We start from the raw sequence: 27,482 nt of genomic DNA on the forward strand, positions 1-27,482 counted from the left end.
GGAGGGTCTGTGGATGGGCAGGGTAGGTGGGTGGATGAGTGAGCAGGGTGGCTGAGTGGACAGAGAGGGTGGGTGGATGGGTTGTGGGAAAATAAGCCCATGGAGTGAATAGTTCCGTAGAAGGAACAGTGTTTGGAATAGTGTTATGCCGAAGCCAACATGTTTGAGGCAGTAGTTTGCAGTGTCTGAAACAAAGTGGCCAGGGTTCCTGTGCTCCAAGCCTACCTGATACACCCATCGATCTCGGCGTCGGGCCTAAACAGGGACAAAACGAAGCAGAGGGGAAATGGAGAAGAAAGAAATGATGATGATGAAGAAACAACTGTTACACAAAGAGAATGTCCCAGGTTACGGAAGGTGCAATACAAAACTGCCAAAGGTAGGCATCAAGAGATTAGAACAAAAGAACAGGAAGCATGAGAAGCTGCAGAGAAGACCTAGAAATGGTGAGAGACAAAGGAAATCGCAGAAAAGGAAGGAAGGAAGGAAGGAGTGGAAATAGGAGGGAACAGTAACATGCAAGGGTACTTGACACTTTTGATGCAGGCCATAGTTTTGTGGGGTTGAGGTGCTAAACAAATGTCACGAGAGAGAGCGTTATTAATTTTAGCCACGAGAAAGTTACCCCTAAAGCATCATTAATTTTCGTAGGAGGACTCGAGGGAGAGTATTTATGACTATATTACTAGTATTAATGACTCAAGCATGGGGCATGTCAGTGCTCCAGAAGTGTACATAAGGATAGTCATATGGGTAACCAGGTAGAAGAGAATTAGGTGGCTAGAAGAGAAGACAGGCTTGAGGAGTGTCCCAGGGGCACAGCACTTCTGCTGAGAGAAGCAGACCGTCACAAGACAATAGACGGCAAATCGAAGTTGGTGAGTAGAAGTTAGTGAGAAGAGATTTTGAGTATACAAGACAAAGGAATTTCAGATGCCCTAAGAGTCAGTTAAACGCCAATTAATTTCTGCTCATTACCCAGAAATAATGAAAGTGTTAGTGCTAGTCTTTGGTCGTGGGGATAATTAACAGTGATCATACAATAATTCTAATGATCATACAGTGATCAAAAGTGAGTCGTTATCACCCGTCCCAGCTCCGGAGGGGCTCGGGGACGGGTATTGCTTTCACTCGGTTTGTCTGTTTGTTTATTTGACTGTCTGTCTGTTAACTACTTTGCGCAAAAACTACTGGTACGAGTTTGACTAAAATTACAGGGACGATGGGCTACGACCTTCTGATCACCTGATTAAATTTTGGACCAAGTTGGGCTAAGGCCCAGACTGTAGGCTCAAAAAATGTAAAAAAAAAATGTAAAAAACTTTTTTTTTTTTTTTCGCTATAACTCCTTTCAGATTCGTCATATCGGAAATTAAAGGTGCATCTTTCAAATCTGCATCCTATAACATGCCTCATTACGTCAGAGGGTCACCCCTCTGACGTAGGGGTGTCAGTGTCAGGTGGGTCAGGCCTAAAATTTCAAATGAACATAAAATCATAATTTTTCACCCGATTTACTCCAAATTTGATATGTGACATCACTGACTAGATAATCTGCTGTGTTTATACGTCAGCACTAAAATGACTGCCAGGGACGGGTTTCCTGTGCCTTGACACCGCTTTTTGTATTACATATAATATTTTTGCTAATTACATGTAACTGAGTCATATCTCGACGCACTGAGTGACTTGTTTATATGATGTTGCTAAAGTAATGTAACATTCTTGTACAAAGTTAGTAACAATAAAGTAGAAAACGTATCTGTGTTCTTAGAACTTCAGTGTGTGGAACAGTTCTCCATGTAGACCGGGAGGGAATTGGGACAAAGAGGGATTTACCGTGTCTAACTGTTCTAACATTAATGTGTTACAGATTCTCTCTGGACTTGTCTCCGCACTCCCAACCGCTGTGGTTCTCATGTTGCCAATCCCTGTCAATAGCAGTAAGATATCATGCTCATTAACGATGAGTGTGAAGCATGTAAATGATTACTGAGGGAGTGTAGGGCACAACATTGGTGGCAGTGGTAGCATATTTTAAACCTTGATCATATTTTATATCATAAAGCAGCTCCTCATTTGAGAGGTGAGAGTGTGAGAGAATGCGAGTATGGATGGGGTATATGCGCTGGAGTGGGTGAGAATGAGAGGGCAAAAAAAGGATTGTGTATTGTTGTGTGCAAGAGATGGAAGGAGAATATAACAGAGTATGGACCAGTTGATTCAAGGATTGTGTGGGTAGGATTGAACGTTGGACTACAAATGTGGGCGATTGTGTGTGTGTATGCGCGAACGCAATATCATGCAAGCAGAGTGAGAAAAGAGTTCTGGACAAATCTGTTAGCGTGTATGGAAAAGTCTTTAAGGAATGATAGAGTGTTTTGATTGGAGATATGAATAGAAAAGTGGGGAATGTGAAGGTGGATGGAGTAGTTGGTGAGTGGGGTGTGCCTGCAGAGATGGATGAGAATCCCAGTGCTCTTGTGGGCATTTGTGCAAGGGGGGGCGGGTGATAGTCAATACCCTCTTCAGGCACAAAATGATCCACAGATATACGTGGCGAGTGATGAGAAGAGTGGGTGGTGAGCTGAATGAACGAAAGGGAATGACTGATTATGTGTGTGTGGATATTAGGATGAGAAGGTGTGTAATGGATGCAAGAGCATATAGAGGTTGTGGAAGTGGACTTTCTGACCACCGCCTGGTGGTGGTGAGAATCAAGGTTTAAATGAAATGGAGGAATAGAAGAAGGGGAGGACAGGAGGAAGTAGTTCTTGCAAGGAGGGTGGAAATGTTACATGAGGTTGGAAAAAAGGCAGATATAAGAGAGAAGTTGAGGAGTGATTGGGTAAATATGGATTGGAGCAGAAGGGGGACGTGGAAGGTGTGTGCAAGATATTCACAGAAGAAATCTGTGCAGCATATGAAGTGGTGTGTGGGGTGAAGTGAAGAGGAAAGGGGTTGCAAGGAACAGCATGGTGGAATGAAGAGGTAAGACAGGCTGTGGTACAAAAAAAGAAATTATAGTGGGTGGATGAGAAACGGGGGTGTGGAAAAAGTTAAGAGACCGAAGAGAGAGTGATATGTAGAGTGAAGGAGACAGGTGAAAAAAATAAATAATAGTAAGAGAGAGTAAGAGGAAAGTGGATGAGGAATTTGGAAGGAATTTGAATGTAAAGTGGAGGGAATGTAAGAAAATGTTCTGGAAAGAGGTAAAGAGAGAAAGGTGTCAAAGAAGTCAGTTGGAGAGTGAAAGATAAAAAAGATAGGTTACTAGTGGAGAAAGGAGAAAAAGTGAGCAGATGGAGACCACTCTTTAAGGAAGTGTTGAACATAGAGAATGAAAGTAATGACAGTATAAGTGGCTGGGGAATGGCTGGGAGACGGAGGGATGTGAGACGAGAGGAAGAAATCGGTTTGATGAAAGCTGTGGAAGCAATGAAGAAAGCCATAATGGGGAAAGCCCCAGGAACTGATGGAGTGTGTGGTGAAATGCTGAAGCATGGGGGAAGGATAGTTGTACAATGGATAAGGAAGATGTACAGACTGATCTGGGAGGAAGGTAGAGTCCTGGAGGATTGGAAGTCATGTATAATTATTCCCTTGTACGAAGGGAAAAGGGAAAAAGAAGTGTGTGGTAATCACAGGGGCAGTTGTCTTCTTAGTGTAAAAGGAAAATTATGTGGTAGAATACTTATTGACAGAGTAAGGGAAATAACAGAGGAATTAGTTGGAGAAGAACAGGGAGGGTTTAAGAAGGGAAGAAGTTGTGTAGATCAGATAATCATTCTTAGGTCTCTAGTGGAAAAGTTTCTAGAGAAGAGAAAGAAGTTGTATGTGGCCTTCATGGATTTGAAGAAAGCATATGACAGGGTGGATAGACAAGGATCGTAGAAAGTATCAAGAATATATGGAGTAAATGGGAAGTGCTGAATGTCGTGAAGAGTATGTATGAGGGTGCTAAGGCTGCAGTGCGTGTGGATAGTGAACTGAGTGAATTTTTCTGTCTGAATATTGGATTGAAACAGGGATGTGCCATGTCCCCATTGCTGTTCAATCTGTGTGTGGATGGACTTATAAAAGAGTTGCAAGGCAGGGCAGTGGATGTTGGAGAGGACCTAATGAGAGAGAGGAGTGTTTGGAAACTCCCTGTACTGTTGTTTGCAGATGATACTGTATTGTTAAGTGAAGACGAAGGGGAGCTGCAAGGCTTGGTGAATGATTTCGGAAGAGTGTGTAAGACATGGAATCTATAGGTGAATGTAGGGAAGAGTAAAATAATGGTTTCGAGAGAAAGTACAGTGAGGTTGGATGAGGAGGAAATGGAAAATGTGGGTGTGTTTAAGTACTTGGGTAGCGTGATGGGTAAGGATGGAAGTTTGGAAGTGCTTGAAAGGGTACAACAAGGAAGAAAACAGTGATAAGAAATAGGGAAGTGAGCATGGAAGTGAAAAAGTTACGGTATTGTGTTACAAAGTCTATCGTATGGAATTGAAGCTTGGACCGTGTTGGAGGGACAGACGTCAAGAATGAGAGCAGTGGAAATGAGTTATCTGAGAGGAGCATGTGGAGTGACATGGAGAGACAGACTGACAAATGAGGAAGTGAAGGAGCGTTGTGACCAATGAGGAAGTGAAGGACCGTTGTGGTGTATATGTGATAGGAAGCGTTAGGAAAAACACAATGAGGTGGTTTGGGGAAGTGGGGAGGATGGAGAGTGAGAGACTGACGGGGAGAGTGTATGTGAGTGATGTGGATGGGGGGAGAGGGAGAGGGAGGCCAAGGATGAGATGGAGGGATGGGGTGGAGAAGTATATGGGACAGGGAGGTGTGAACTGGGAGCAGGGCAGTGAAATGGCGTGGGCGACGTGGGGGCGAGTTGTCTGTTGCCACCCCTTATGGGATTGAGGCGTCTGGCAATAGATAGATAGATAGACATCTGAGAGTCTAAAAACGGACTGTATGGAATCTAGCAGTGAGTCTCGCTCAGATGGAGAGACTCTTCCCTTCGAATCAGAACATACTCCGTCTGATTTAGATAAGTAAATACGGCAGAAGACGAACCAGATCAAACTGCAGGGGGACAAGCAAGTCCTTTTAACTGTTGCAAGCAATTGTTGACAATCAGAGAGCTGTTCTATATCGGATAAAGAACTTAGTTTTCTTCACAGCCAGTAAACACACAACACTAAGTGAGTCCCTAGGTTTAATTTTCGAACCTATTGTTAGTACATGGATAAGAGATATTGAAGACAAGACGACTTGACCTAGGTTGACTACACTTGTCAGGTTTGATGTGACCAGAGAATACACATTAGGTGGTGCTCACAACAAAACTGTATAATTTATGCATGAAGCCATAGAGGTAGGATTAGGGTAGAGTCGGCGGGAGAAGGCTCCGGTGAGGCCAGAGAACTGTCAAACGGCCATATTGGTCAATTCAAGAGGTCACGGCAACACCTACTTGAAGAAGAAGATTGCTGTGCACTCCTACCTCTATGGCTGTGCCCACAGAGGTAACAGTCCTAATCCTACCTCCGTGGGTGTGGCCATGAGATTATTAAGCCTTTAATACCTCCAGCTGTGTGTCCACCTGGTATTCTTCAGGGAGAATGCCAGAAACAAAGTAGACTTCATTCTACCTCTGGTTTTAGCTGTAGTTCAGCTGTGGGTGTGAGACGTTCTGTCCTAAGTTGTAACTCACCATCAAATAACCTAAGTCTCCAAAAATGCCCACCACCTGTGCCGCATTTGGGTGTAAAGAAAGAGGAGATAAGAAATCTGACCCATCCATTACATTTCACCGGTGAGTATCTTTAGAGTGAATTATAATTTGTAGGTGTACATTATGTATATGACTGGGGTTAGTAAAGTCAAGCTGAATATTATATAGAATAATAGATATAAACTTTTTTCATAATGTGCTGATGTATATTATTTTAAATCATCTATCTGTCTTCCATCCTTCATTTTACCATATGTTCTTAAATGCTTCCTTTTTTTTCATTCATTAACTACTTTCTTTTCTCCTTCCATTCATAACCTACTTTCTTCCTCATTTTTTCTGTTTGCAACTAAGAAAACACTCGCGCCTGGTCAGCGGAACCAAGTCAGACAGCTGTCAAAGGGGTCGCCGCCATGTTGGTCGAGTCAGGTCTGTCGGCTTCACTCTGACCTACCCGTGGTTAATCCCTTATGCCGCCTCTACCTACTCCCACCTCTATGCATGAAGCAAACGATAGCTGTGAGGATTTTAAGTCTGCTGTCCTGAAACTTTACTCTCCTGAAAAAAAGCTTTCCAACACGCTCATCGGGCACTGATACAAGTGAGATGTAATAGGGGCGAGTGTATCATTGATTACTTTTTGCGACTACGCGCGACGCTGAGGTTGTTGTTATCGTACCCTGGCAACCAACTATTCAAAAGTGCGTCTGATTTCGTGTATAATATGAGAAACATGTGATTCGTGCATAATATGTTCGTGTATAATAATATTCGTGCAAAATATATTCCTGCATAATAATATGATTCGTGTATAATATGATACGAAGTCGGACGCACTTTGAATGATAGGTTGCCAAGGTACGATAATGACAACCTCAGAGTCGTGCGCCGCGACTATAGTGAAGCTAGCTAATCTGACTGCAAGCATTAGGCCTGCTTTTGGAGATTCTGCTATGTATACGGCCACAGATTTCTTCACTGAAATGTTCTCCAGCCACTATAGTCACTTTTGGTGCTGACAAGTACGACAATCCCCATAAACTCGTGAATCAAGCCATTAGTTGAGCACAATGGTGCATTTCCCAACTTGCTGAGGACAATGTAGCAAAGAAGTGAAAACATGACGTATTCACGCACGTGACTGAAGGTAAAGTCTTCGTTAAAAGAGAGAAGATAGATACTAGGAAATCAAACTCTGTGGGCCTAGGAAAGTGTAACAAATGTGGTATTGCAGGCCACCGGGTCTGCACGTGCCGTGCCACAAGGCCGATCTCACGAGGTTAGTATAACAACTTGTCAACTGAGGAAAGGAGAAAACTCAGATGTCTCCACTGTAGTGGATCGGGTCACATGGCAGCTCATTGTTTCTCAAAAGTAGACAGCCCACGTCAGATGACACGGTGTGATCACTGTAAGAGCACAACCCACCATACCAAACAATGCTCGTCTTGTGCGGACACACACACACACACACACACACACACACACACACACACACACACACACACACACACACACACACACACACACACACACACACAAAAGTACGACGACTATTTCTGGTGACTTTCGGAAACGCAACAGATCAAGTGGAAATCGTTGAAACATATGGTGAAAATGAAGGATTGCCCAGTGCTGTTAGATAGGGGATATGTCAACTACTCATTAACCAGGGAACCTATGAGAATTTAAGTGAGGCGAGACCTGAGCTTTGGCCGTATGTAGCCTAGACCGAAAGCTGGTGTCCGCAAGCAGTGACGAACTTGAAGCTGCAGGAGTAATAGACTTACCCTTAGGATTGGCAGGCCTCATGTATGACAATGAGTTAGTGGTGGTCAGAAATTTACCCTGTGATTCTAGGTTCCGATTTCTTCTTCTTCTTCTTTTTTTTCGGAATGTACGTATTCCGAGTAAATGTGTGTGTGTGTGGATGAGTAAATTGGAGGTGTGTCGTCCTGTCTCGGCTACCTCCCTTTCGTTGAGGGAAGCAGCCTAGGTAAATAGATACAGACGTATTACCCCAGACCCGTTGCGCATCCAGACTGATGGGGAAAATGTAAAATTACAGGTCACAGAGGAAGATCTTCACGCAGACAATGCTTCCTCCCAGTCCGTAACAGTGTATCAGATAAATTTGAGTACATCTCTGAATGCTGGATGACGAGAGAGACAGCTGTGATAGATCAGTTTACGAAAGGCGTCTTTCCGTTAGAGAATGACACTTTGTTTATTTTCTCCAAGTCCTGGTAGTACTTTCGCCGTTATGCCGTGGCCCGAGTAAGCTGAGAGGAAAGTCCAGGGCTTATGTTCCATATATTGTCCTGACCAGATCAGTATATCTGGTAGGTATAATTTAGGCACAGTGAAACCATTTGAGGAGGTAACGTGGAACGAAAGTCAGGACAACGAGCAAGGCCAAGTTCCTAGTATAACACAAGGGGAGAAGATGTTGAGGAGAATAGATATGGTTATAGATAAATGTTTTTTTACCGCAAAGTTGGGAGAACGATGCCCTCAAATACCTTGTGCGAAAACATCCGCGTGTGTTCTCTTTGCCTGGCGAGCCACTGCCTACTACACTCTATTTCCTGCATCATATTTGTGCCACAGAGCCGGCCGTGAATCGCCGTCCCTATAAAATACCAGCTGAGTATCATGAGACTCTTAGGCAACAACTGCACAATTTAAGAGAGTAAAATATCATATGTTCCTTCAGATCACCTTACTGTTCACCCTTGGTCCCAGTGGCGAAGAAAGATGGTGGATTACTGATTTGTCTCGACTTTCGGCATTAGATTAAGAGGATCCTTTCCAGTTGCCAAATATCACACACATCCTTTCCCAGTTAGGAGAGGAGAAGATATTTATTGTAGTAGTTTAGATTTAAAGCAGGGATACCATCAGATGCCATTATATAAGGAGTCACGACTGTTGACAACATTTTCCTCACCAGGCGGTCATTGGAAGTATAATAACTTACCCTTTGGCTTGAGAGATGCCCCTGCCGTGTTCCAGCGCATAATAAAATTAATGAGGTCCTGATCGACATGACGGGACGTATCAGTTATATTAGCGTGGATGACTTCATTGTCCATGGTAAGGATTTTGATTCACATGTACAAAATTTGGATGAAGCTTTGTCTAGACTGGAAGGAGCTCAATTTACTCTTAAGCTGCAGAAATGTAGTTTTTCCAAAACTGAAGTACCTTACCTAGGACATATAATTGCTGCTGAAGTATTGCATACCCAGGCGGATAAGGTCCGAGCCAATCACAGTCCCACAGACACTAAAGGAGCTCAAATATTTTCTAGGATTAATTATTACCGTAGGTTCATAGACGGCCTCTCTAAGATTGCTTTGCCTCTCACAAGACTGACTCGCCGAAAAAAAAAAAAAAAAAAAAAAAGGTAAAGAACTCTGAACAGAAAATAGAGTAGAATGAAGAGGCAGGCCTTCAGAGTTCTGAAGGGCCAGATAACAGATAATGTAGTTCTCGAGTTCCCTTCCTCTGATAAGCCGTTCTACTTGACAACGGATGCACACAGTACAGCAATAGATGGAGTACTGCTACAAATGGATGGCGATGGATTTCTCAGGCCACCAACATATGTAAGTAGAGCTCTGAATAAAGCTGAGGTGAACAATGCTACTACTGAACGAGAAGCCTTGAATACAGTATATGGGCTCCGAATCAATTGACCCCATATCCTTGGATACAAAGTGCTTGTGCAGACGGAACACTGACCCCTCACATAGTTGTGTATTATTGTTTTTTTTATGTGTCTGACTCTGGGCATAGGCTTCACAGCCTGTTCCCAAGGCTGTTGAGGAACCATCTAGAAGGATTGCTAGATGGCAAATCCAGGCTGCAGAATATGATATAGATGTGTCTTATCTACTCGGACATCAGAATAAAGTAGTTGATGCCTTGTCATGTCTCTGTAACGAGCAAAAGGATGATGATGCGGAGGTTACATTGGCTGTTACAAGAATTATTGTGACCAACATTGACACTGTCAGCTGGAACCTTGATGAACTGAGGAAGCAGCAAGATGCATATCCAATTCTGAGATTGTTAAAGCGATACCTTCGAGGGGGTAGCCCCTCAGGTCCCCAAACTGGCTGGCCTAGATAAACAGTTCTGTTCCTGCTAGAATGGATTGATTTACAGAAAAGAAGCACCAGCTTACGAGGATAATGACGTACTAGAGATGCTTGTACCTGAACACTGTGTGCCAGCAGCATTACATTTGACCCATCACCTGCCACTGTCGGGAGATGTTGGGACCAAGGTCACTATTGCATGTGCCATGAGATTTGCATATTGGCAGACTATGGTCAAGGATATTTTTTTTTCTTAATGCAAGAAAGAAGGAACCAAAGGCCAGGAGCCCGCAAACCGTTCCTTCTAAGAAAAAACAAAAACATAAACAATACAAAAGAGAGCCAAATTCAACATCCGTTCATGTCGAGATGCCTGGACACACTGCGTTTGAAAAACTGGAGATCATAGGAAGTAGCAAATACAGACAGAGGGAGACAGTTCCAGAGTTGACCTGTTGCATAAATGAAGGACTGGGATTAACGGTTAACTCTTACATTAGAGAGCTGGACAGAAAAAAGGATGAGAATTTGTTGCAAGACGGATGCTACGCACTCGCCGTAGAGGTGAAGGGCTGCAAGCAGACAGTTCAGAGGAACAGTGACCATTGAAGTAGCGATAGAAAAGATAAAAATGCAACAGTTCGGCGAAGAGACAGAGGTTGAAGAGAGTCAGTAAGAGAAGGATAGTTGATGAGACGAAAAGCCTTTGACTCCATCCTATTGAGAAGAGCTGTATGTGGGGAGCCTCTCTACACATGAGAGTTGCATTCTAAACAGGGGCTAATAAAAGCCGTGTATAAAGTCAACAACCGTGCATGGGTAAAGAAGGTACCGGTACGGAGTCGGCTTTAACACACCTAATCTCTTGGAAGCAGATTTTACAAGAGATGCAATATGATTTTTCCAAGATAAGTCCCGAGTGAATGAAACCCCAAGCATGTTCAAGGATGATCCAGGATTGAGCTGGATATTATTACCTCTAAGAGGTCGGGGGATGCCCTGACCTCACTGATGCGGTACCCGGGTGTGTCGAACCCATGGTGTCGAGTTCATATGGATATTATAGGACCACTGAATGTGTCTGAGGCAGGACACAAGTGTGTCCTCAAGGTAGTGGATACATTAACCGGATTTCATGTTGCTGAGCCAGTAAAAGCCAAAGCAGCGGAGGAGATAGCTCATGTATTCACTGAGAGGATTGAGGATTGAATGTGTTCATGGAACTCCACAACAACGTATCACTGACCAAGGAGCAGAATTCGTGAATGCCACACTACGTGAGATGGCGGTCATACTCCAAATGGGATACATTACAACCACGCCTTACCACCCTTCTGCTAATGGGTTGGTGGAACGGGTGAACAGAACCGTGACTTCGATGTTACATACAATGATCGATAGCAATGCAAATCATTGTCACCGGATGATAGCCTACATTTGGCTTGCATGGCCTGAAACTCGGGATTAAATAGGTCAGTTAGGGACTTTTATATCTGAGAGACCCACAGGTGCCATATCAGACAAGAAGTCAATAGCATCCGCACTATAATGTGAACGATGCTGCGTACATGCTAGTAGCTATGGCAGGTAAAGTGTTTCAGAGATGTCATTTGTACTTGGATCGGGCTAGTACAGAGAATGAGAATTACAGTAAGTAAGACTGCTGCTCTCAAGACTCTCTCCGTATAGGGGACAGAGTATATATGCGTACTATTCCTAAGCAAGGAGTTGCAAGGAAGCTGCAGCCACTTTATGCAGGACCTTACAGGGTCACGGAGCGCATCAGTGACAAAGTAATTAAGGTACGTCGAGTGAAGGATGGCACTGTCTCTATCCTATACACAGACAGCATGCAGATGGCCACCTAAGCATCTCTAATCACTAAAGATAACAATAAAGTACGCCATGCATACCCAGTACAGGAGGCAGACGATAATGATGGTGATAATGATGGTGAGAATGGTTCAAATAATTACACTGCCATGCCGGTATATAGCCGCGGTGCAGGGCGTTTGTCTGAGGACAACTCGCCAGATGATCGAAGCTCTAAGGGTGAAAGAGAGATACAAGACATACAGAAGGAGCAAGAGATGCACAACATTGTAAACGAAGGTGAAATTGACATCAGTGACCTGAACCGCCAGAGTAGAAACCAGAGGAAAAGCGAACTGAATGAAGTCAGGGAATCCTCGGTCGAAGTAGAATCGCCGACGTCTTTTAGTAGTTCGTCCTCTGCTAATGACTTGAGGATGCAGTCTCAACTCTCAGGTATAGCATAAGATCACTTATGAGAGTAGATGACTTACCTGTGGCTATGGACAAACCTTTAGAGTACACTAACAGGAAGACTGAATCCAGTACTAGCAAGAAATAGAGATTAAGTCATAGAAGGTATTTTATTTTTTTCAGATTTAGCTGTTTGCAGTCGTAGTGTCAGGAAATACTAGACACTGACCCACATATTGAGCAACCTGCTCCCACAGGCCTCATCTATTCTCCAGTCTGCAAGCTTATCTCGACAGAAAGGCATAATGTGGTCCCTATTATGTTAATACAAGAGCTATACAAACCCCATGCAGATGCACAAGATCTTGTTGATTCGTTTAGATGGAATACAGATCACACGGACAATTCATCCTTCCTTGTATCATCACTGAAGGAAAGCTTAGCTTCATTCCAACACGAGTTTGATATTAGATTTGAGGATTAAACAATTTCTGTTGAGTATTTATTTTGTTGTCAGATGAACCACTGACTGGACTTAGACCCAAAGGTGCAATTTTGTTGGTAATATTGCTAATGCTGCATTTCGTACTGCAACTCAAAACCAGTTAGACGAAATTCATGCCAGATTGGGCCATATTAAAGAGATTTCTGAAGAAGAGTGTCATGTATTGAATGTTTACTCTCAAATTTTAAATTAATGTTACCAATTGAGATGTCTCATATGCAAGTTGCACTTATCAAAATGCAGAAGACAGCTTTCACATGCAATAATTAGACCTCTGTCTATAAGAGCCTTGCAATTAGAAGCCGAAACTCGCATCTCTGAAGCCTTTCTTGATCTACAGTTAGCTTTGTTGCATGTCATTGTCGATCACATGAGGATTAAGCACGATGCAGGCTCGCCTGAGTGTAGATATTGTACCAAATACATAATTGCTAGAAATTTTACATGATATCTCATTGACGAGGCCAGGACTTCTTTTTCCTATCCGTCCTGAATACTTTGCATTATACCATGATCTCATACGAGTAATACCTCACAAGACCCCTCCTCAGTGTGCTTCTACTTGCTAATTCCGGTTCAAGGTAACCCGGCAGATATTTTTGAAGTCCTCCAAATCACTTCTTTGCCTTAAAGAGTCCCTGAGAGAAACGTCTTTGTACAGAGAGTCCTCTCTGCCAAATTTATTTGCTCTAAGTGAAAATCGTTTACATTATACGTTGTTCGACAATTTCACACTGTGTCTCAACCACCAAAATTTTCTTGTTTACGAGTTGCAAGGTCCATTTTTGAGATCTAGCACTAGCACCTGTGAGAGTGCTACATATCTCAACATAAGGACATTGTGTCTTAGCTTTGTAGATAAAGAATTATTTGCGCTTTCACCCCTGTGAGTGTTAGAGATAATGATTATTGTTTTTTCTCTAGGTATAAACCCATGCAATTTACTATTAATTGTGCAAAGACAATTCAGATTGTTCAAGGTATAGGGCATTTGGTCCTGGGTGATGGTTGAAGTGCCCACAGTGAATCACTCACACATCCAGTTTATGCCACCCTCACAAAGGACACCAAACTGTTCATACTCCCTCATACCTTACATTTTAATATGTCACTCTCTCGTGTTGCGTTAGATGTTTTACAGTCACTCCCTGAGATTTTTCCCCAAGATTGATTCATTTGCGCCATAGCATTTGGTAGTGATTTTACAGGTCCCGACCATGCCGAAGCCAACACTTGTTGGGCAGTAATTTACACTGCCAGTAAACAAAGGGGCCAGGGTTCCTGTGCTCCAAGCCTACCTGATACGCCCATCAATCTTGGTGTAGGGCCTAAACAAGAACAAAACGAAGCAGAGGGATGGTGCAGAAGAGGGATATGATGAAGAAGAAAAAACTGCAACACAAGGAGCGTGTCGCAGGTTAGTAAAAGTGGAACACATATCGTTAAAAGTTGGTATCGTGAGACCAGAACAAAAGCACAGGATGCATGAGAAGCTGCAGAGAAGACCTAGAGACGACGGGAGACAAGGAAAATCGGAGAAGAGGGAGGAAGTAAGGAGTGAAAATACGAGGGGACAGTAAATATGCAAGGGTACTTGACATTTTTGATGCAAGTCAGAGTTTTGTAGGGTTGAGGTGATAAACATATGTCAACAGGAAGTGTACAAAAGGACGCTCATAAGGGTGACTAGGCAGAAGAGAATTAGGTGGGTAGCAGAGGGGACAGGCTTGAGGAGTGTCTCAATAGCACAGCAGTTCTGCTGAAAGAAACGGACAGTCACACGACCACGGACAGCAAAAAGAAGTTGGTGAGTAGAAGTCAGTGAGATGGAGAGATTTGTGAGTGTACTAGATAGGAGAATTTCTTATACCCTAAGCATCTGTTAAACATCATTTAACTTCTGCTCAGTTTCCAGCAATAATGAATGCGTTCGTGCTAGTCCCTGAGCGTGGGGATAATTAATACTGATTGTTCTTGTAGAAAGTAAGAATTCAAGAGAACATACAATACTCAAAAATGAGTCATTATGTTACATTTAATATCTTTGCTACTGTATTTACATTTAATGGAGTTAAATCTCGATGTACTGAGTGACTTGTTTCCACTGGTGTTTTTAAGTCATGTAACTGTCTTGTACAAAGTTATTAACAGTGAAGTAGAAAACGTATCTGCGTTTTTAAAACCTCAGTGTGTGGAACAGCTCTCCTTGTAGACCTGGAGGGAATTGGAACAGAGAGGGATATACCGTGTCTCACTGTTCTGACACTGTTACAGAGTCTCTCTGGAGTTGTCTCCGCACTGCCAACTGCTGTGGTTCTCACGCTGCCAATCCCAATTAATAGCAGTCAGATATCATGCTCATGAATGACAAGTGCAAAGCATGTAAATGATTAGTGAGGGAGTGTAGGGCACGAAAATAGATTCACAGGGAATACATCGCTGCAGGAATGGGCCCAAAGAGGATCATAGGTCCAGTGGATAAAATGAAACCTTGGGGGTCTCTTCTACTGGCAGGTAGCCTCCCGGGGTCCCAGGTAATGCTGGTATGCACCTTTTTTCTTTTTTTTCCTGTTGTAGAAATTGGGAAGTGTGAATGTTGGAGGCCGGGTTGAGAGAGGCAGACTGAAAAGACCTGGGACGAGGTCACAGAGTGTGACCTCAGAGATCAGGGACTGAATAGGCAGGCTATCAGAGATTGAGGAGTGTGGAGAACCGCCATCAGGTGACCAAGGCTGATGCATGGAAACATGATGGAGCCTTTATAAACAAAAATATAATACTTCTCTCTGGGAACCCTGTAAGCTTTACATATACAGTACCTCCATCACCATACTGATCATCGCCTTCATTCCAATTTCCACAACTATTTCTTACTTTTTTTCCGAGAACACACACATATACACGCCCACCCTCGGGCACATATTAGTACATATAGATAAAAAGATAAATAAATGGTTAGATAGATAGATATGAACATAGATAGATAGGTAGGTAGATAGTATTAACTAGTACCACGACATCATCAGCATAAATCAGATTAGAACAAGAAAAAATACTCAGTGTAGCCCCGTTCCTACAACCGGTGTAAGGGCCCAGCATCTGACTGCCCTATGCCCTGGATCCTTAACAGATTCTTCTCAAAATCGAATTCTTCATTCTTGTCTCACCCTTATATCCGAGGTTGATACAGATCAGATCAGAGCTATTTGAGTTGACCTCGCATATGACCTGTTGTTTTCAAAATCGAATCTTTTCAGCTTTGACTGATCTTCAGTTCCTTCGCCAAGTTTGGTCAGAATCGAATCAAAACCCCTTGAGTTATAGGGTGGAACATCTGCCCTTGTCGCATGACCCTGACCTTTGGCTGATTGGTCTCACATTCAGATCCTTCTATCATTGTCTTTCCCTCAACCTTGCCACCCGGTTTTGTCTAAATCAAATCAAAATTGTAACCTTGACCTTGCCATGTGACTTGACTTTTATGTTATTGGTTTCAGAACCAATAGGTCATCTCTTTGGCTGATTGTCAACTCGTCCACCAAATTTTGTTCACACCAGATCCAAACTGCCTTAGTTACTTTTTTCACCCATACACATACATGTGGGTCAAGCTTTGACCTTGTTTTACAGCCTTGGTAGATTTTTCTCAAAATCGAATCCCTTCGTCCTTGCCTAATCCTCACCCATTTCACTAAGTTTAGTCTAAATCAGATCAAAACCATCTAAGCTAACCTTACCGTGTGACATGGACCTTTGACCCTTACCCTGTGACTAAACTTTGATTAAATGCGTCTAAAGTCGAAACCCTTTATCCTCGCATTACAGTGAACCCTTCCACCTACTTTGGTCAAAACTTAATAATAACTATTTAAGCAAACCTTGTCGTGTGACCTTGGTCTTGACTTACTTTTCCCAGAAAATAGGCTAACACCTTTGATTACCCTCAACTTTGCCACCAAGCTCGGTCCAAATCAGATCAAAGCTGTTATAATTATTTTGTTCACACAGACACACAGGTAGAACACTGCCCTTTGACCTCAGCCTAAGACTGATTGTTTTAAAAATCGACACACTGTTCTTGTCCTACCCACATCCATTGCACCAAGTTTGGTCTAAATTAGACCAAAACTATGTACAGTAAATTGACCTTGCCATGTTATCTTAACCTTTGTTCTACCGTTCTCCGAAGCAATGCAGTAACCTCTTGGATAACCCAAGGTCCAAGGAGAGAAGGTCTCTTCGTGCACACATTTTGATGACGTCAGGTCGGAGATAAACCGGCGGCCGAAGGTGACTTTCGTTTTCTTTTAGGGTATACTGCTTTTTTTCTGAGGTAATATAATGTTATAATTATAGCTTCGCCCCCAGAACTTTCAGCTGATCATATTATGGTTAAAATGTCAGAACTTTCAGTTGATCATATTATGGTTAAAGTGTTTTCATTGTATATTTAACATTTTTGCTAGTTTATGGGGATGTAACAGTTAACGAGAGAGAGAGAGAGAGAGAGAGAGAGAGAGAGAGAGAGAGAGAGAGAGAGAGAGAGAGAGATGGATTGGAGGAGACAAAAATATGAAAGCGGTGATTTGGAGTCGGGGGGGAAGAGATGGAGGGAGGGGAAACGAGAAGGAAACGAGAAAGGAAGAACTGAAGGAGAAAATGTGGAAGGCAGAGAAGGAGAGCAAGACGGGAGAGAGGGAGAAGCGGTAGGGAGGAACGGGAGGGACAGAAAAGTGACTGGGCGAGAAGGAAGGGAGATACGTATTTGCGAATGAAGGAAACGACGTGAGCGAAGAAATGAAGAGAGTAGAAGGTATGGAGAGAGAAGAGAAGAGGAGAAAGAGGTGGAGGAGGGAGCTAGAAAAGTGGAAGAACAGGAGGGAGGATGAAAAAGGAGAAAGGGAGTTAGGGATGGAGGAAGATAGGAGAAGTGGAGAATGAGGAGGAGGAGGGAGAGAGAAAAGTGAGGGAGGAGGAGGAGCAGAAAAGGAGAGATGGACTGCAGAATGGGGGAAGAAAGGAGGAGGAGGAGGAGGAGGAGGAGCAGGTGGAAGATGGAGGGAGGTAATATCTGTACTAATGAAAGGAGAGAGAGAGAGAGAGAGAGAGAGAGAGAGAGAGAGAGAGAGAGAGAGAGAGAGAGAGAGAGAGTATAAAATAATGGTTTTTGAAGGAAAGGAGTGAGGGTATAGCTGAAGGGATAGATAGGTAGATATGAGGGAAGAGTGAGAGAAAATGGAGGAAGAGAAAAACGGGAGGGCAGGATGGAGGGATGGATAGGAAGGGATGAAGGGGCAGAGGAAGGAAAGTAGGTAATAGACTGAAGGATAGAAAGATTGAGGGAAAGGGTGAGGGAAATTGGAGGGAGAGGAAAGTAGGAGGAGATGTGGGAGAGAATAACAGCTAGTGGAGAAGGAGGAAGGAAAAGAAGAGATGCGGTTACGGGAGAGTGGAGGGATTCGCTAGAAGGAAGAAAGTGAAGAGAGAGAAGGGGAATGAGGGACACAACAGCAAAATGTATACTGCAGACACGGGCTTCCTTTGTGTCAACCAGGTCTTGTCTCTTACACAGCTGGACCCATTTCTTTCTAGTGTCTTCATCTTGAGGGAACCTGAAGAATTTGATGTCACTGTCTTTTCTGCTGACTGAATAGCATCCAAATACTGCACAGTTAAGTGGCATCTTTCTGATAACTGTCCTAGTATGGGATAAATATATGGGAACACCGAGCTCTCCACCACTGCGGCCTAGGGAAACTAAGTGACTGAGTGAGTGGAGTGAGTAGCTGTCTCCCACGTGACGTCATGCGCCAACCAGGTGGAATTCTCGCCCGGGCTGGACAGACCTTCTCTCCTTGGACGTTGGGATAACCCTCAGCAAGTCCATACCGTTAACACACATTTACGCGCGCACGCGGGTGTGTTTCCAGCAAGAGTAGATGTAATTATTCCATCGCTCACCGTTTATCACCAGCTTCACTCGTCTTCACAACTCTTGCTATAACATGTAGTCCCATCACTATTTACTGAAATGCCATGACTGCACGATACTCATTTGTCTGCCTCCGACACTGATACAGCACTGATACAAAATCACGACAGTTTAGTCTGTGTCGTCGGCATCTCATACTCGTTATACACTGCCTCCCGCTGGCGAGTACTCAACCTGTGACTGGATATACTTCCCCGTATATGACCACTGGAGCGCTACTACCCATGGGAATGAGGGTGATACTAAAGTACGTAACGTAGTATGGAACTGATTTGCATTTAATATTCATGTGAAATATTCTGACAAACAGTCCCAGGAATAAAATCTTGGTGATCTTATTACTGATCCAATGCACTGTACTTGTTGCCAGTCCAGTTGGCTTTCTAGTACCGTAGACATTTGTGTCCCACCTCTCCTGCTTCACCTGAACATTGTACTCCTGTTAACATAAACACATCTGCCTCCTTAGCTCAGGGGCAGAGCACTGGTCTTGTAAACCAGGGGTCGTGAGTTCGATTCTCACAGGGGGCAAACATGTTTAGCTTATAGCAGTAACAGTGTTTGACACGATAAGATTATGGCACTAAACTCTAAAAAAAATCAGATAATATTTTAGTGTTTATCTTAACAAATGATAACGGAAGTACTGAACTATTGGATGTAACGTCCCCAAATTTCTTTTTAGCTCTCTCACTCTATAATAAAGCGAAATTCTTTTATAAACCGGTAGGCCCCAAACAAAGTTCCTGTGCCTGACAGATGAAAACAGCATCGAGCCTCACTGTATGCATAAACACGGTATAGTGTTATACTTTTGTTAGGATATTTCTGGCTTTGGTCCTTGCAGGGTGTAGTAGTTGCTACCATTACCGTATATATTTCTCAAGCAGATCATATGAAAAGCTATGAAAAATGAATAACTAGATTCTGCTCATTCAGTTATCATCACGAGAGCATGTACGGATCTCCTCTTCTTGAAGAACTATGATTTAAGCTGTCACTTCACACAAATTGTCCAGTTTATAACACCCAGTTTTACAGCGTGTGCTACTCCCACATCATCTCCTCCTTCATTGCCATCCTAGTCCATTCCACCCCTACAATTCTATCCTAGGCACGTAGCCTTCTCCTCCAAACACAACATATTTCTAGACGAAATCTTTTTACCTTAACCTTTCCACTGCCAACTGGTTGCTTTGCTGCCCAGTTATGCAAACGTTCCTATACACCCTCACTGTTCCCCAAAAGGAGGATATTGAGCTACAGGAGGAGGGCCTGTACTACTGGATAATGGTTCCACATTCATATGAGCCTAGGGTTACTACTACTACTACTAATACTCCTCCTCCTCCTCCTCCTCCTGCTACTACTACTACCTCTACTGCTGCTGTTGCTATTACTGTTACTACTACCACCACTACTACTACTACTACTACTACTATTACTACTACTGCCACTACTACTGCTGCTGCCGCTCCTGCTGCTGCTACTGCTACTGATACTGATACTACTACTGCTGCTGCTGCTGCTGCTGCTGTTGCTGCTGCTACTACTACTACTACTACAACTACTACTACTACTACTACTACTACCACCTTTTTGCCACGATAAGGTTTTCTAACCTGAATAACACCATCTGCAGTCAACCAGAACTGCTTGCAATGCTGGTAATTAGCAGCCTAAGGGTTAAGCTTGCAAGTCTTTAACACAGTTGCTGCGCCAGGTTATTCTGAACTAATTAAAACCGCCTGGGGTAAGTCAGAAGAGCATGCATGGTTGACATGTGGCAGCAAAAGGGTTAATCACTAGGGCACTGATTACTTATTTAGCGATATTGTATGTACAGTAATAAGATTGTTCCTATGAGTCTAAAGCGTATGTACTGCATTGTAGTTGTGTGCAGTCAACTGATAATTACTTCATAGCAGACCAGTCCGTAGTATGCTAGAGGTGATGGTTACCAAAGCACTGCCAAACTTTTTAGTCAATGAAGAAACGATTTTTTTGGGTAGGCTTGGAAACATTTAAGTCACTTGGATAAGGACCTAACATCTAATCTTCAGCCAGACATAGTCATTGTTGAATAATACAAAAATCTTACCAGTTGTTTTCTCTCCATCCAGACCATGGAGAATAGAATAGTAGTGCAACATTGTTATGCTAGTAGTGTTTTGCTTACAGTTAAAATATTATAGACAAAAGGAGCACCCAGAGAGTGCAACACCCGCCCCTACCAATTTGTCCAAAAGCCGAATACTTTATGTTGCCTTGTGACCACGATCTTCGACTGATGGTTCTCGAAATCAGTTACTTCATTTTTTCTTGACCCTTAACCCTTCCACCACGTTAGGTACAAATCAGACCCAAGCTGTTTGAGTTGCCCTTTCCCTGAGGCCTTGACCTATGACTGAATGTTCTCAAAATCGAATCCTTCTATCCATCCCTTGCCTTCAAGCCTTCCACGAAGTTTGGTCTAATTCGTATTAAAACTGTTTAAGATGACCTTGTCATGTTGCCCTGAACTTTGACCTGTTGTTCTCAAAAGCTGAAGGTCATCTCTATGGGAGATCCCTGGCCATTCCATCAAGTCTGAATCAAATCAGACCATTTCTTTACTTTTTTTTTTTTTTTTGTTATTTTGTTCATAAACAGGCACGAGGTCGAATTTTATCCTGTATCTTTACCTTACCCAACCCTTCACTGAAGCTTGGTCTAAATTGACGGAAAAAAAAATTGTTTGATTTGACTCTTCTAAGTTTAATCTTGACCTAGCCATGTGACCTTGGCTATTGACCTATTGTTGAAAAAATCAATATGTATGTTAACAGACTGACCATCAACCCTTCCACCAAGTTTATGTCAAAAGCAAATAAAAACTGCTTCCTTTGTTCACACAGGCAGATACACACACACACACACACACACACACACACACACACACACACACACACACACACACACACACAATGCGCGCACCTGATCAGAACTTTACGTCAGCTCTTGTTTCACGAGCGCGTGTGTAAATAATATTTGTCATTTATTCTTTCCTTTGCCATGGCAGTTTTCTGTGCTGAGTAGGGATCCTCGCTCTTTTCCTGGCGGCTTACGGTGAGAGATCGGTTGGTGGGTGGTGTTTTGTTGCTCTGACGCCGTTATCATAGATCGTAGGAAAGTTACCATCTTGTAAACAGTCTCATTTACTTGAAATATATCCAAAGGACAATTAGGTGGCTGTCCTTTCTGTTTTGTGCTATGCATCATGTACTCACTCTCTACACACAACCAGCCGCTGCTAAATACCCAGCTTGTGATTCGAATTAATATCTCGGGTATGGGCAGAGTAGTGGTTTTAGCCAAGAGGTATGATTATGGTGAAATTACCTGACGCGATATAATTTCCTTTTTTCAAGTAAGCTTATCTTAAAATGTTATGACTAACAGTATGAGAAGTGAAAATCTTCCCAAGGAACATTATTAATACGCTATATTTGGTGTAAGGCCAGTTGGTCCAGTGGTTACCGGGCCACGTGTGGTCCACTTCACATCACCTGCTCCACCTTCACCCCGCACACTTGTCTTAGCTGATTCACTTGCCTCCTTAGCTCAGGGGTAGAGCACTGGTCTTGTAAACCAGGGGTCGTGAGTTCGATTCTCACAGGGGGCATCATATGTTTAGTTTACTGCATCAAAACTAACTTCTCATTGATGAAATGTTTAATACTAAAACAATAAAAACATGACTGAAGTTTTTGTCGAAACAGACACACACACACACACACACACACACACACACACACACGTTTGCAATGTACACAAAAAATATTCTTTCTCAAAACCCGAAATAAAGCACAGCCGGTTTCAGTTGCTTTAAACTAAAAGCCACCCTTTACGTTACAGGTACACAGTTATCAGGGCAATACAAGATGTACGAAAGGATACTGAGGAAACCCAAAATACATAGCCAGAACATATTGTCTGATGTAACTAAATAATGTGGTCACAAGTAGTTCGAGCAATAGTTGTGACAAAACCAGGTATTCCTAGAATTTAGTGAGTCATCATACTGACAACCAGGTGCAGTAAGAGATTAAGGGGAGGATTTGTCTTAAATACTGTTGACCAACCAATTTCAGTAAAATTTTCACATTTGGAACACCACCATAATATAAATATCCATGAAAGTTGTCAGGTCAGTCAATGAAAAAAAAAAAAAAACAGTTATGCCATTTTTTCTCGAAAATTTGACTTTTTTAAAATTAAAAAACGTCCATAGCATCTTTCTCAATTGGTCAGTTTTTGTAAGAATCGGCATGTACAAACTTAATACCTTACCCCGTAACCCTGGTGAAGGATTTTGAGATTCCGTGCTTACTATTGGAAATATCTTTATCAATTAAAAATTTAAAAAAAAAATCATTTTCTTAAAACTTTATTATTCTGCATTCAAATCCCATTTCTTTTTTTAGTTTTTTAACCAATTATAGTACGCTAAACGTCATATTAACGAGAAAAATTAGAGCAATACTTTCTACACAAAAAATTATTATTTTTTAACAGAAAGTATATATATATATATATATATATATATATATATATATATACAAGATTAATGTTCATTAAAAATATTTTTGTTAGAGATTATAATTATTAACAATATTTCCAAAAGTAAACACTGTATCTCAAAATCCAACAGTAAAATTATTTGACCGGGTATAAAGTTTGTACATGCCTTATCTTACAAAAACTGACTAATTGAGGAAGATGTTATGGACTTTTTTTTTTTTTTTTTTCAGAAAAAATCAGAATGTCGAAAAAAAGACATAACTCGTTTATTTTTTAATTTACTGATATGAATTTCTTTATGGATATTTAATGCATGGTGCTGTACCACCTGTAAAAATTTCATTGCAATTGGTTCATAAATAGTAATTTAGTTTTATCCTCCCCTTAATGTGAACCACTTCAGGACATTACATTCAGTGGACGGTGCTGTGAATTGTTCGGGTGGAAGAATTTTACCCACAAACAGAAAGCTGTTTCCTGAAAAGCAAAATTGTTGTATACTCGTACTCACAATCAAAACAAATAAATTGCGTGGATATAAATTCTTCCACCTAATGACACACCCTTGCTATTTCCTAGCTGGCCTAAGATATTGTTGCGAATCCTGATTATCGATATTTTTATTAATCCTGATTACCTTATCTGCCTGAAAGATATTTGGAACAGTTTCGTAACATTACGGTATGTAAACCCAATAACACTCTCAGCCTCCTACGAATCGCCTCCAGCTGAATAAAAACGTCTGGTGCTATCTGGTATTTAGTACCAGAGTTATCCCGAACCTGAGAGGCAAAATAGTACCGATTTAATATTCAGTTACTTAGCACGCACTCTTAAAATAAAATCGCCTGGTTTGATCTAGAATAGAATACGAAACACCACCTCCCCCATCGCCCCCCCTCCCCTCCAATACACGTCTCAACACCTTACTGTTTGTTCAGGTGTCACAACTATGATGTCATCTCTCTCTCTCTCTCTCTCTCTCTCTCTCTCTCTCTCTCTCTCTCTCTCGACGATTTTACTCAGCTTAGGAGAGACTTTGAAATGGGGTTAGATATTACCTCCGTTACTCTGCTTACTATTATCTGTATTTTATTTTTGCTGTTAGACGATTTATTCAGTTTCGAGGAAATGTATCCAACTGGAGGGAATAGATGTAGCCTTAAATAATCTTTTTTACGACTAGGAGACTCTCCAAAGCTGAATAAAGTCGTCTGGCGTTAGCAATAATGAAATATAACAAAGTAATTGGGGTACCTGACGTTGGCCGTGACGCTTGGAAAGCACTCCGTGAGTAACGGCCTCTGTCGATCTCGCCCTGTTTAAAACATTGCCCGGGTGGAGGTCTACCACGGTTCCAAAACTAATTTTCCAAGGTGAATAAAAAATATAACCGTGCATTGAGCACACACACACACACACACACACACACACACACATTACACCGCTCGCTGGTGCAGCGGTAACGTTCCCGCCTGCCAACTGGTGGACGGGAGTTCGCGCCTCGCTCAGGTTGCGAAAAGTTTCACTGACGAACTGGGTGGTTACTGTCCCCCTTGAGCAAGGGGACGGGTGTGTGCGTGTGTGAAGGTCACAGCCTTGACCTTAGATCGGACTCTATGAGCTCTCAGCTCCCTTCCGGGAGGGTAAAAGCTACCATCACGACCATCAAGTGATCTGACCGACCCGGTGAATTACACATGCACAGCACTTAATGCGTTAGATGTCATCATACTAAAGGGATTTATTATATTTTGTAAGCCAGATGGTGTACAGTATAACATTATATTGCAACGTTGTAATTGATGATGAACCTGTACAACATTATATTGAGACGTTCTAATTGATGAACCTGTGCAGTATATTGGAGTATTCTTTTAGTAAGATATATTTGATAATATTCAGCGTTTTAACCTCACCATTGCTATGATGCATGTTGACTGTTGATTATATTCTTACGTCGTTTGTGCGATTATGCATAATTTGAGAAAAACTGATACTGAAGGTGCTAATGAAGGCTGATATCTAACCCATCCTGTTCGAAAAAGTCTCTTCTAAGATAATAAAATTGTCTTGAAAAAGCAAAGATAAACTATGATCATCATGGGGGTAAAGTGTCTTATAAGAGGGTGTTTGATGTCTCGGTAGTACTAGTTGTGCCGAAAGCTGAGACGTTTAGTGGAGTCTAGGCAATCTTATAACTGGAGTTGACTTTTTACCTCCTTTTAGTCATATGACGGTTTTTTTGCTATTTCTTAACAATTACACATGGTTTTATTCAGCTCAAACTGTTTTGAGTTACAGTAGGTACAGCTTCCCTTCATCATCTCTCCCATGCCAGGAGCCCTCTCACAGACTTAATAAATCATGTAGAGACAAGGAGAACAAAATATAAAACACGTCACCGAAATGACGATATTAACAGCAATGTAATGATTGCATGATTTATCTAACTACTTCACTTCAATGACGTATTTCACATTATTGCCACCACCAGATCATTTTATTCAGCCTGTAGGAAGACCTCTTTTTGCGGGTGGGGTTTAAGTACAGCCTTCATTTACCCCATCACTCCAAACGGTCTCTCTAAATTGAATAAAATTATCTGGTTGTAGTGGATGTAAAAAAAAAAAAAGGTCAGACTAAAGAGATTAAAACTGCATCGCTTCGCCCAGCCTTACAAACATCGCCACTCAAGGGATAAAGAACCACCACGAGCCTAGTCCCAGCTTGGGTTGAACAGGGAATGTAAATTCAACGGTTGTGTGTCATAATCTGAAGGGAGGGGAGGTGTTTTCCTTATCAGTCATATGAGTACCCAGACAGAACCAAACTCAGTCTATTAGGCTTACTCTTTAAACCACACCTCAGGTAACAACCATACCACCAACAGCTTCCTACAGTTTGTCTTAGTTGTATCTTAGGCTTAACTGCTTCACCTTTAACCCTTCCGTCTAGAGCACGTCCCTCTTATATTATTCTTTTAATCTTCAGAATATTTTACTCGGTTTAGAAGAGACTGTTTCGATTGCAGTGGTTAGATATTGCCTTCATTAATAAGCATCGCAAATAACCGTCCTTCCTGAAGTTTATTAAAATCGCCTGATGGTAGCAGGAATAAGTTAAACTGATACGTCATTGTAGTGAAGATTTTACTGTATCCTTTCACCCACACTACACACTGATTCAAAGTCTGCCTCATCCACTTTTGTCATGCCCACTTGTTCAAAGAACCACATAAAACTGTTTTTGTTGTTGTTGTTCCATGTATCCATTAACCCATTCATCCATTCATTCGTTCATCATTCATCTCTCTCTCTCTCTCTCTCTAAATCTGTGTATCCTTTTGTTTGTCCAGCTACATTATCTATCTATTTATCTTTCTATTTATCTATCTATCGATCGATCGATCTGTCTGCCTATCTATGTATACGTATATATCTATATCTATATCTATCTATGTATCTATAAGGTAGGATGAGGAGGTTAAGAGAGCGGTGGAGGAAAAGAAGAAGAAATGGCTAAAGTGGTTACAGGACAGGGGTTCAGTTGAAACAGGAACTGAATATATTGAGAGCAAGAAGCACGTAAAGAGATTAGTGAAGAGCAAAGAGAAGGAGGTAAATGATGATTTAGGAAGAAAAATGAATGTGAACTACTCTGAAAATAGGAAGTTATTCTGGGAAGAGGTGCGGAAGTGAAGAAGTGAAAGATGAAAGAAATGGTGTAAAGGATGTACTGCACAGTCGTGGTCATAAATAATCACCTATCCTCCGGCACCCCGTGCCTCAAGCTGGCTCCTTTATGCGCGGCAAGTCACGCTGGAGTAAGATTGGCTGAGGGGGGAGGGAGAGAAGGGAAGGTGAGTGAGGGGACTAGTGATGGTCCGAGTGTGGAGTGGAGGGGAGGGAGGGAAGGTAGAGGAGGGAGAATGAAATTCGAAGTGATGGTCACAATAATTTGTCTGTTTCCTTTCATTCATGGCATTATATACAGGAATTAATATTCTGTAGGAAATGTTGCATTACACCTTGTTTAGCAAGGTCAGATAACAGCTTTGGATAGGTGGTGATATCAAGGGCTGGCTCGTGAGAGAAATATACTGACGTGACAGCCCATACATTAGTACGGAGCCAGATATTTGTGTTGATCCATGTATTTTGACTTCGGACGCAGTATGGAATCTGGATGTCCGTAATGTTTATATATGAAACGCCCTCTACTATTACACACAGTGAAATTTTGGAACTAAATATCATATGCAATCTTTGACACGGCTGAGTCCACTGTATGATCATCCTTTCGCTATATACTCCCTCAATACAGTCACCGCCATATCAACTATTTTGTGGCATCTCCATATGA

The 27,482-nt window shown here is 42.1% G+C and overlaps 1 protein-coding gene and 2 non-coding genes across 3 annotated transcripts in view; 2 read left to right on the forward strand and 1 right to left on the reverse strand.

The window, feature by feature from the left end:
* Positions 1-14,830: 14,830 nt before the first annotated feature.
* LOC145415641 (zinc finger BED domain-containing protein 5-like) overlaps positions 14,831-27,482 on the reverse strand; it is a 77,437-nt gene continuing 64,785 nt past the window's right edge. The window contains exon 3 of the mRNA XM_080284862.1: positions 14,831-14,884. Coding sequence (XP_080140988.1) covers positions 14,831-14,884 — 54 coding nt within the window. The remainder of the gene's footprint in view (positions 14,885-27,482) is intronic.
* Positions 19,014-19,085, forward strand: TRNAT-UGU (transfer RNA threonine (anticodon UGU)). The gene has a single exon. It is a non-coding gene; the product is annotated as a tRNA-Thr (tRNA).
* Positions 22,147-22,218, forward strand: TRNAT-UGU (transfer RNA threonine (anticodon UGU)). Its single transcript has one exon. It is a non-coding gene; the product is annotated as a tRNA-Thr (tRNA).

This window comes from Coenobita brevimanus, chromosome 103 (genome assembly GCF_032717465.1).
Source record: "Coenobita brevimanus isolate Jiangsu-jjx chromosome 103, ASM3271746v2, whole genome shotgun sequence".
NCBI lineage: Eukaryota > Metazoa > Arthropoda > Malacostraca > Decapoda > Coenobitidae > Coenobita > Coenobita brevimanus.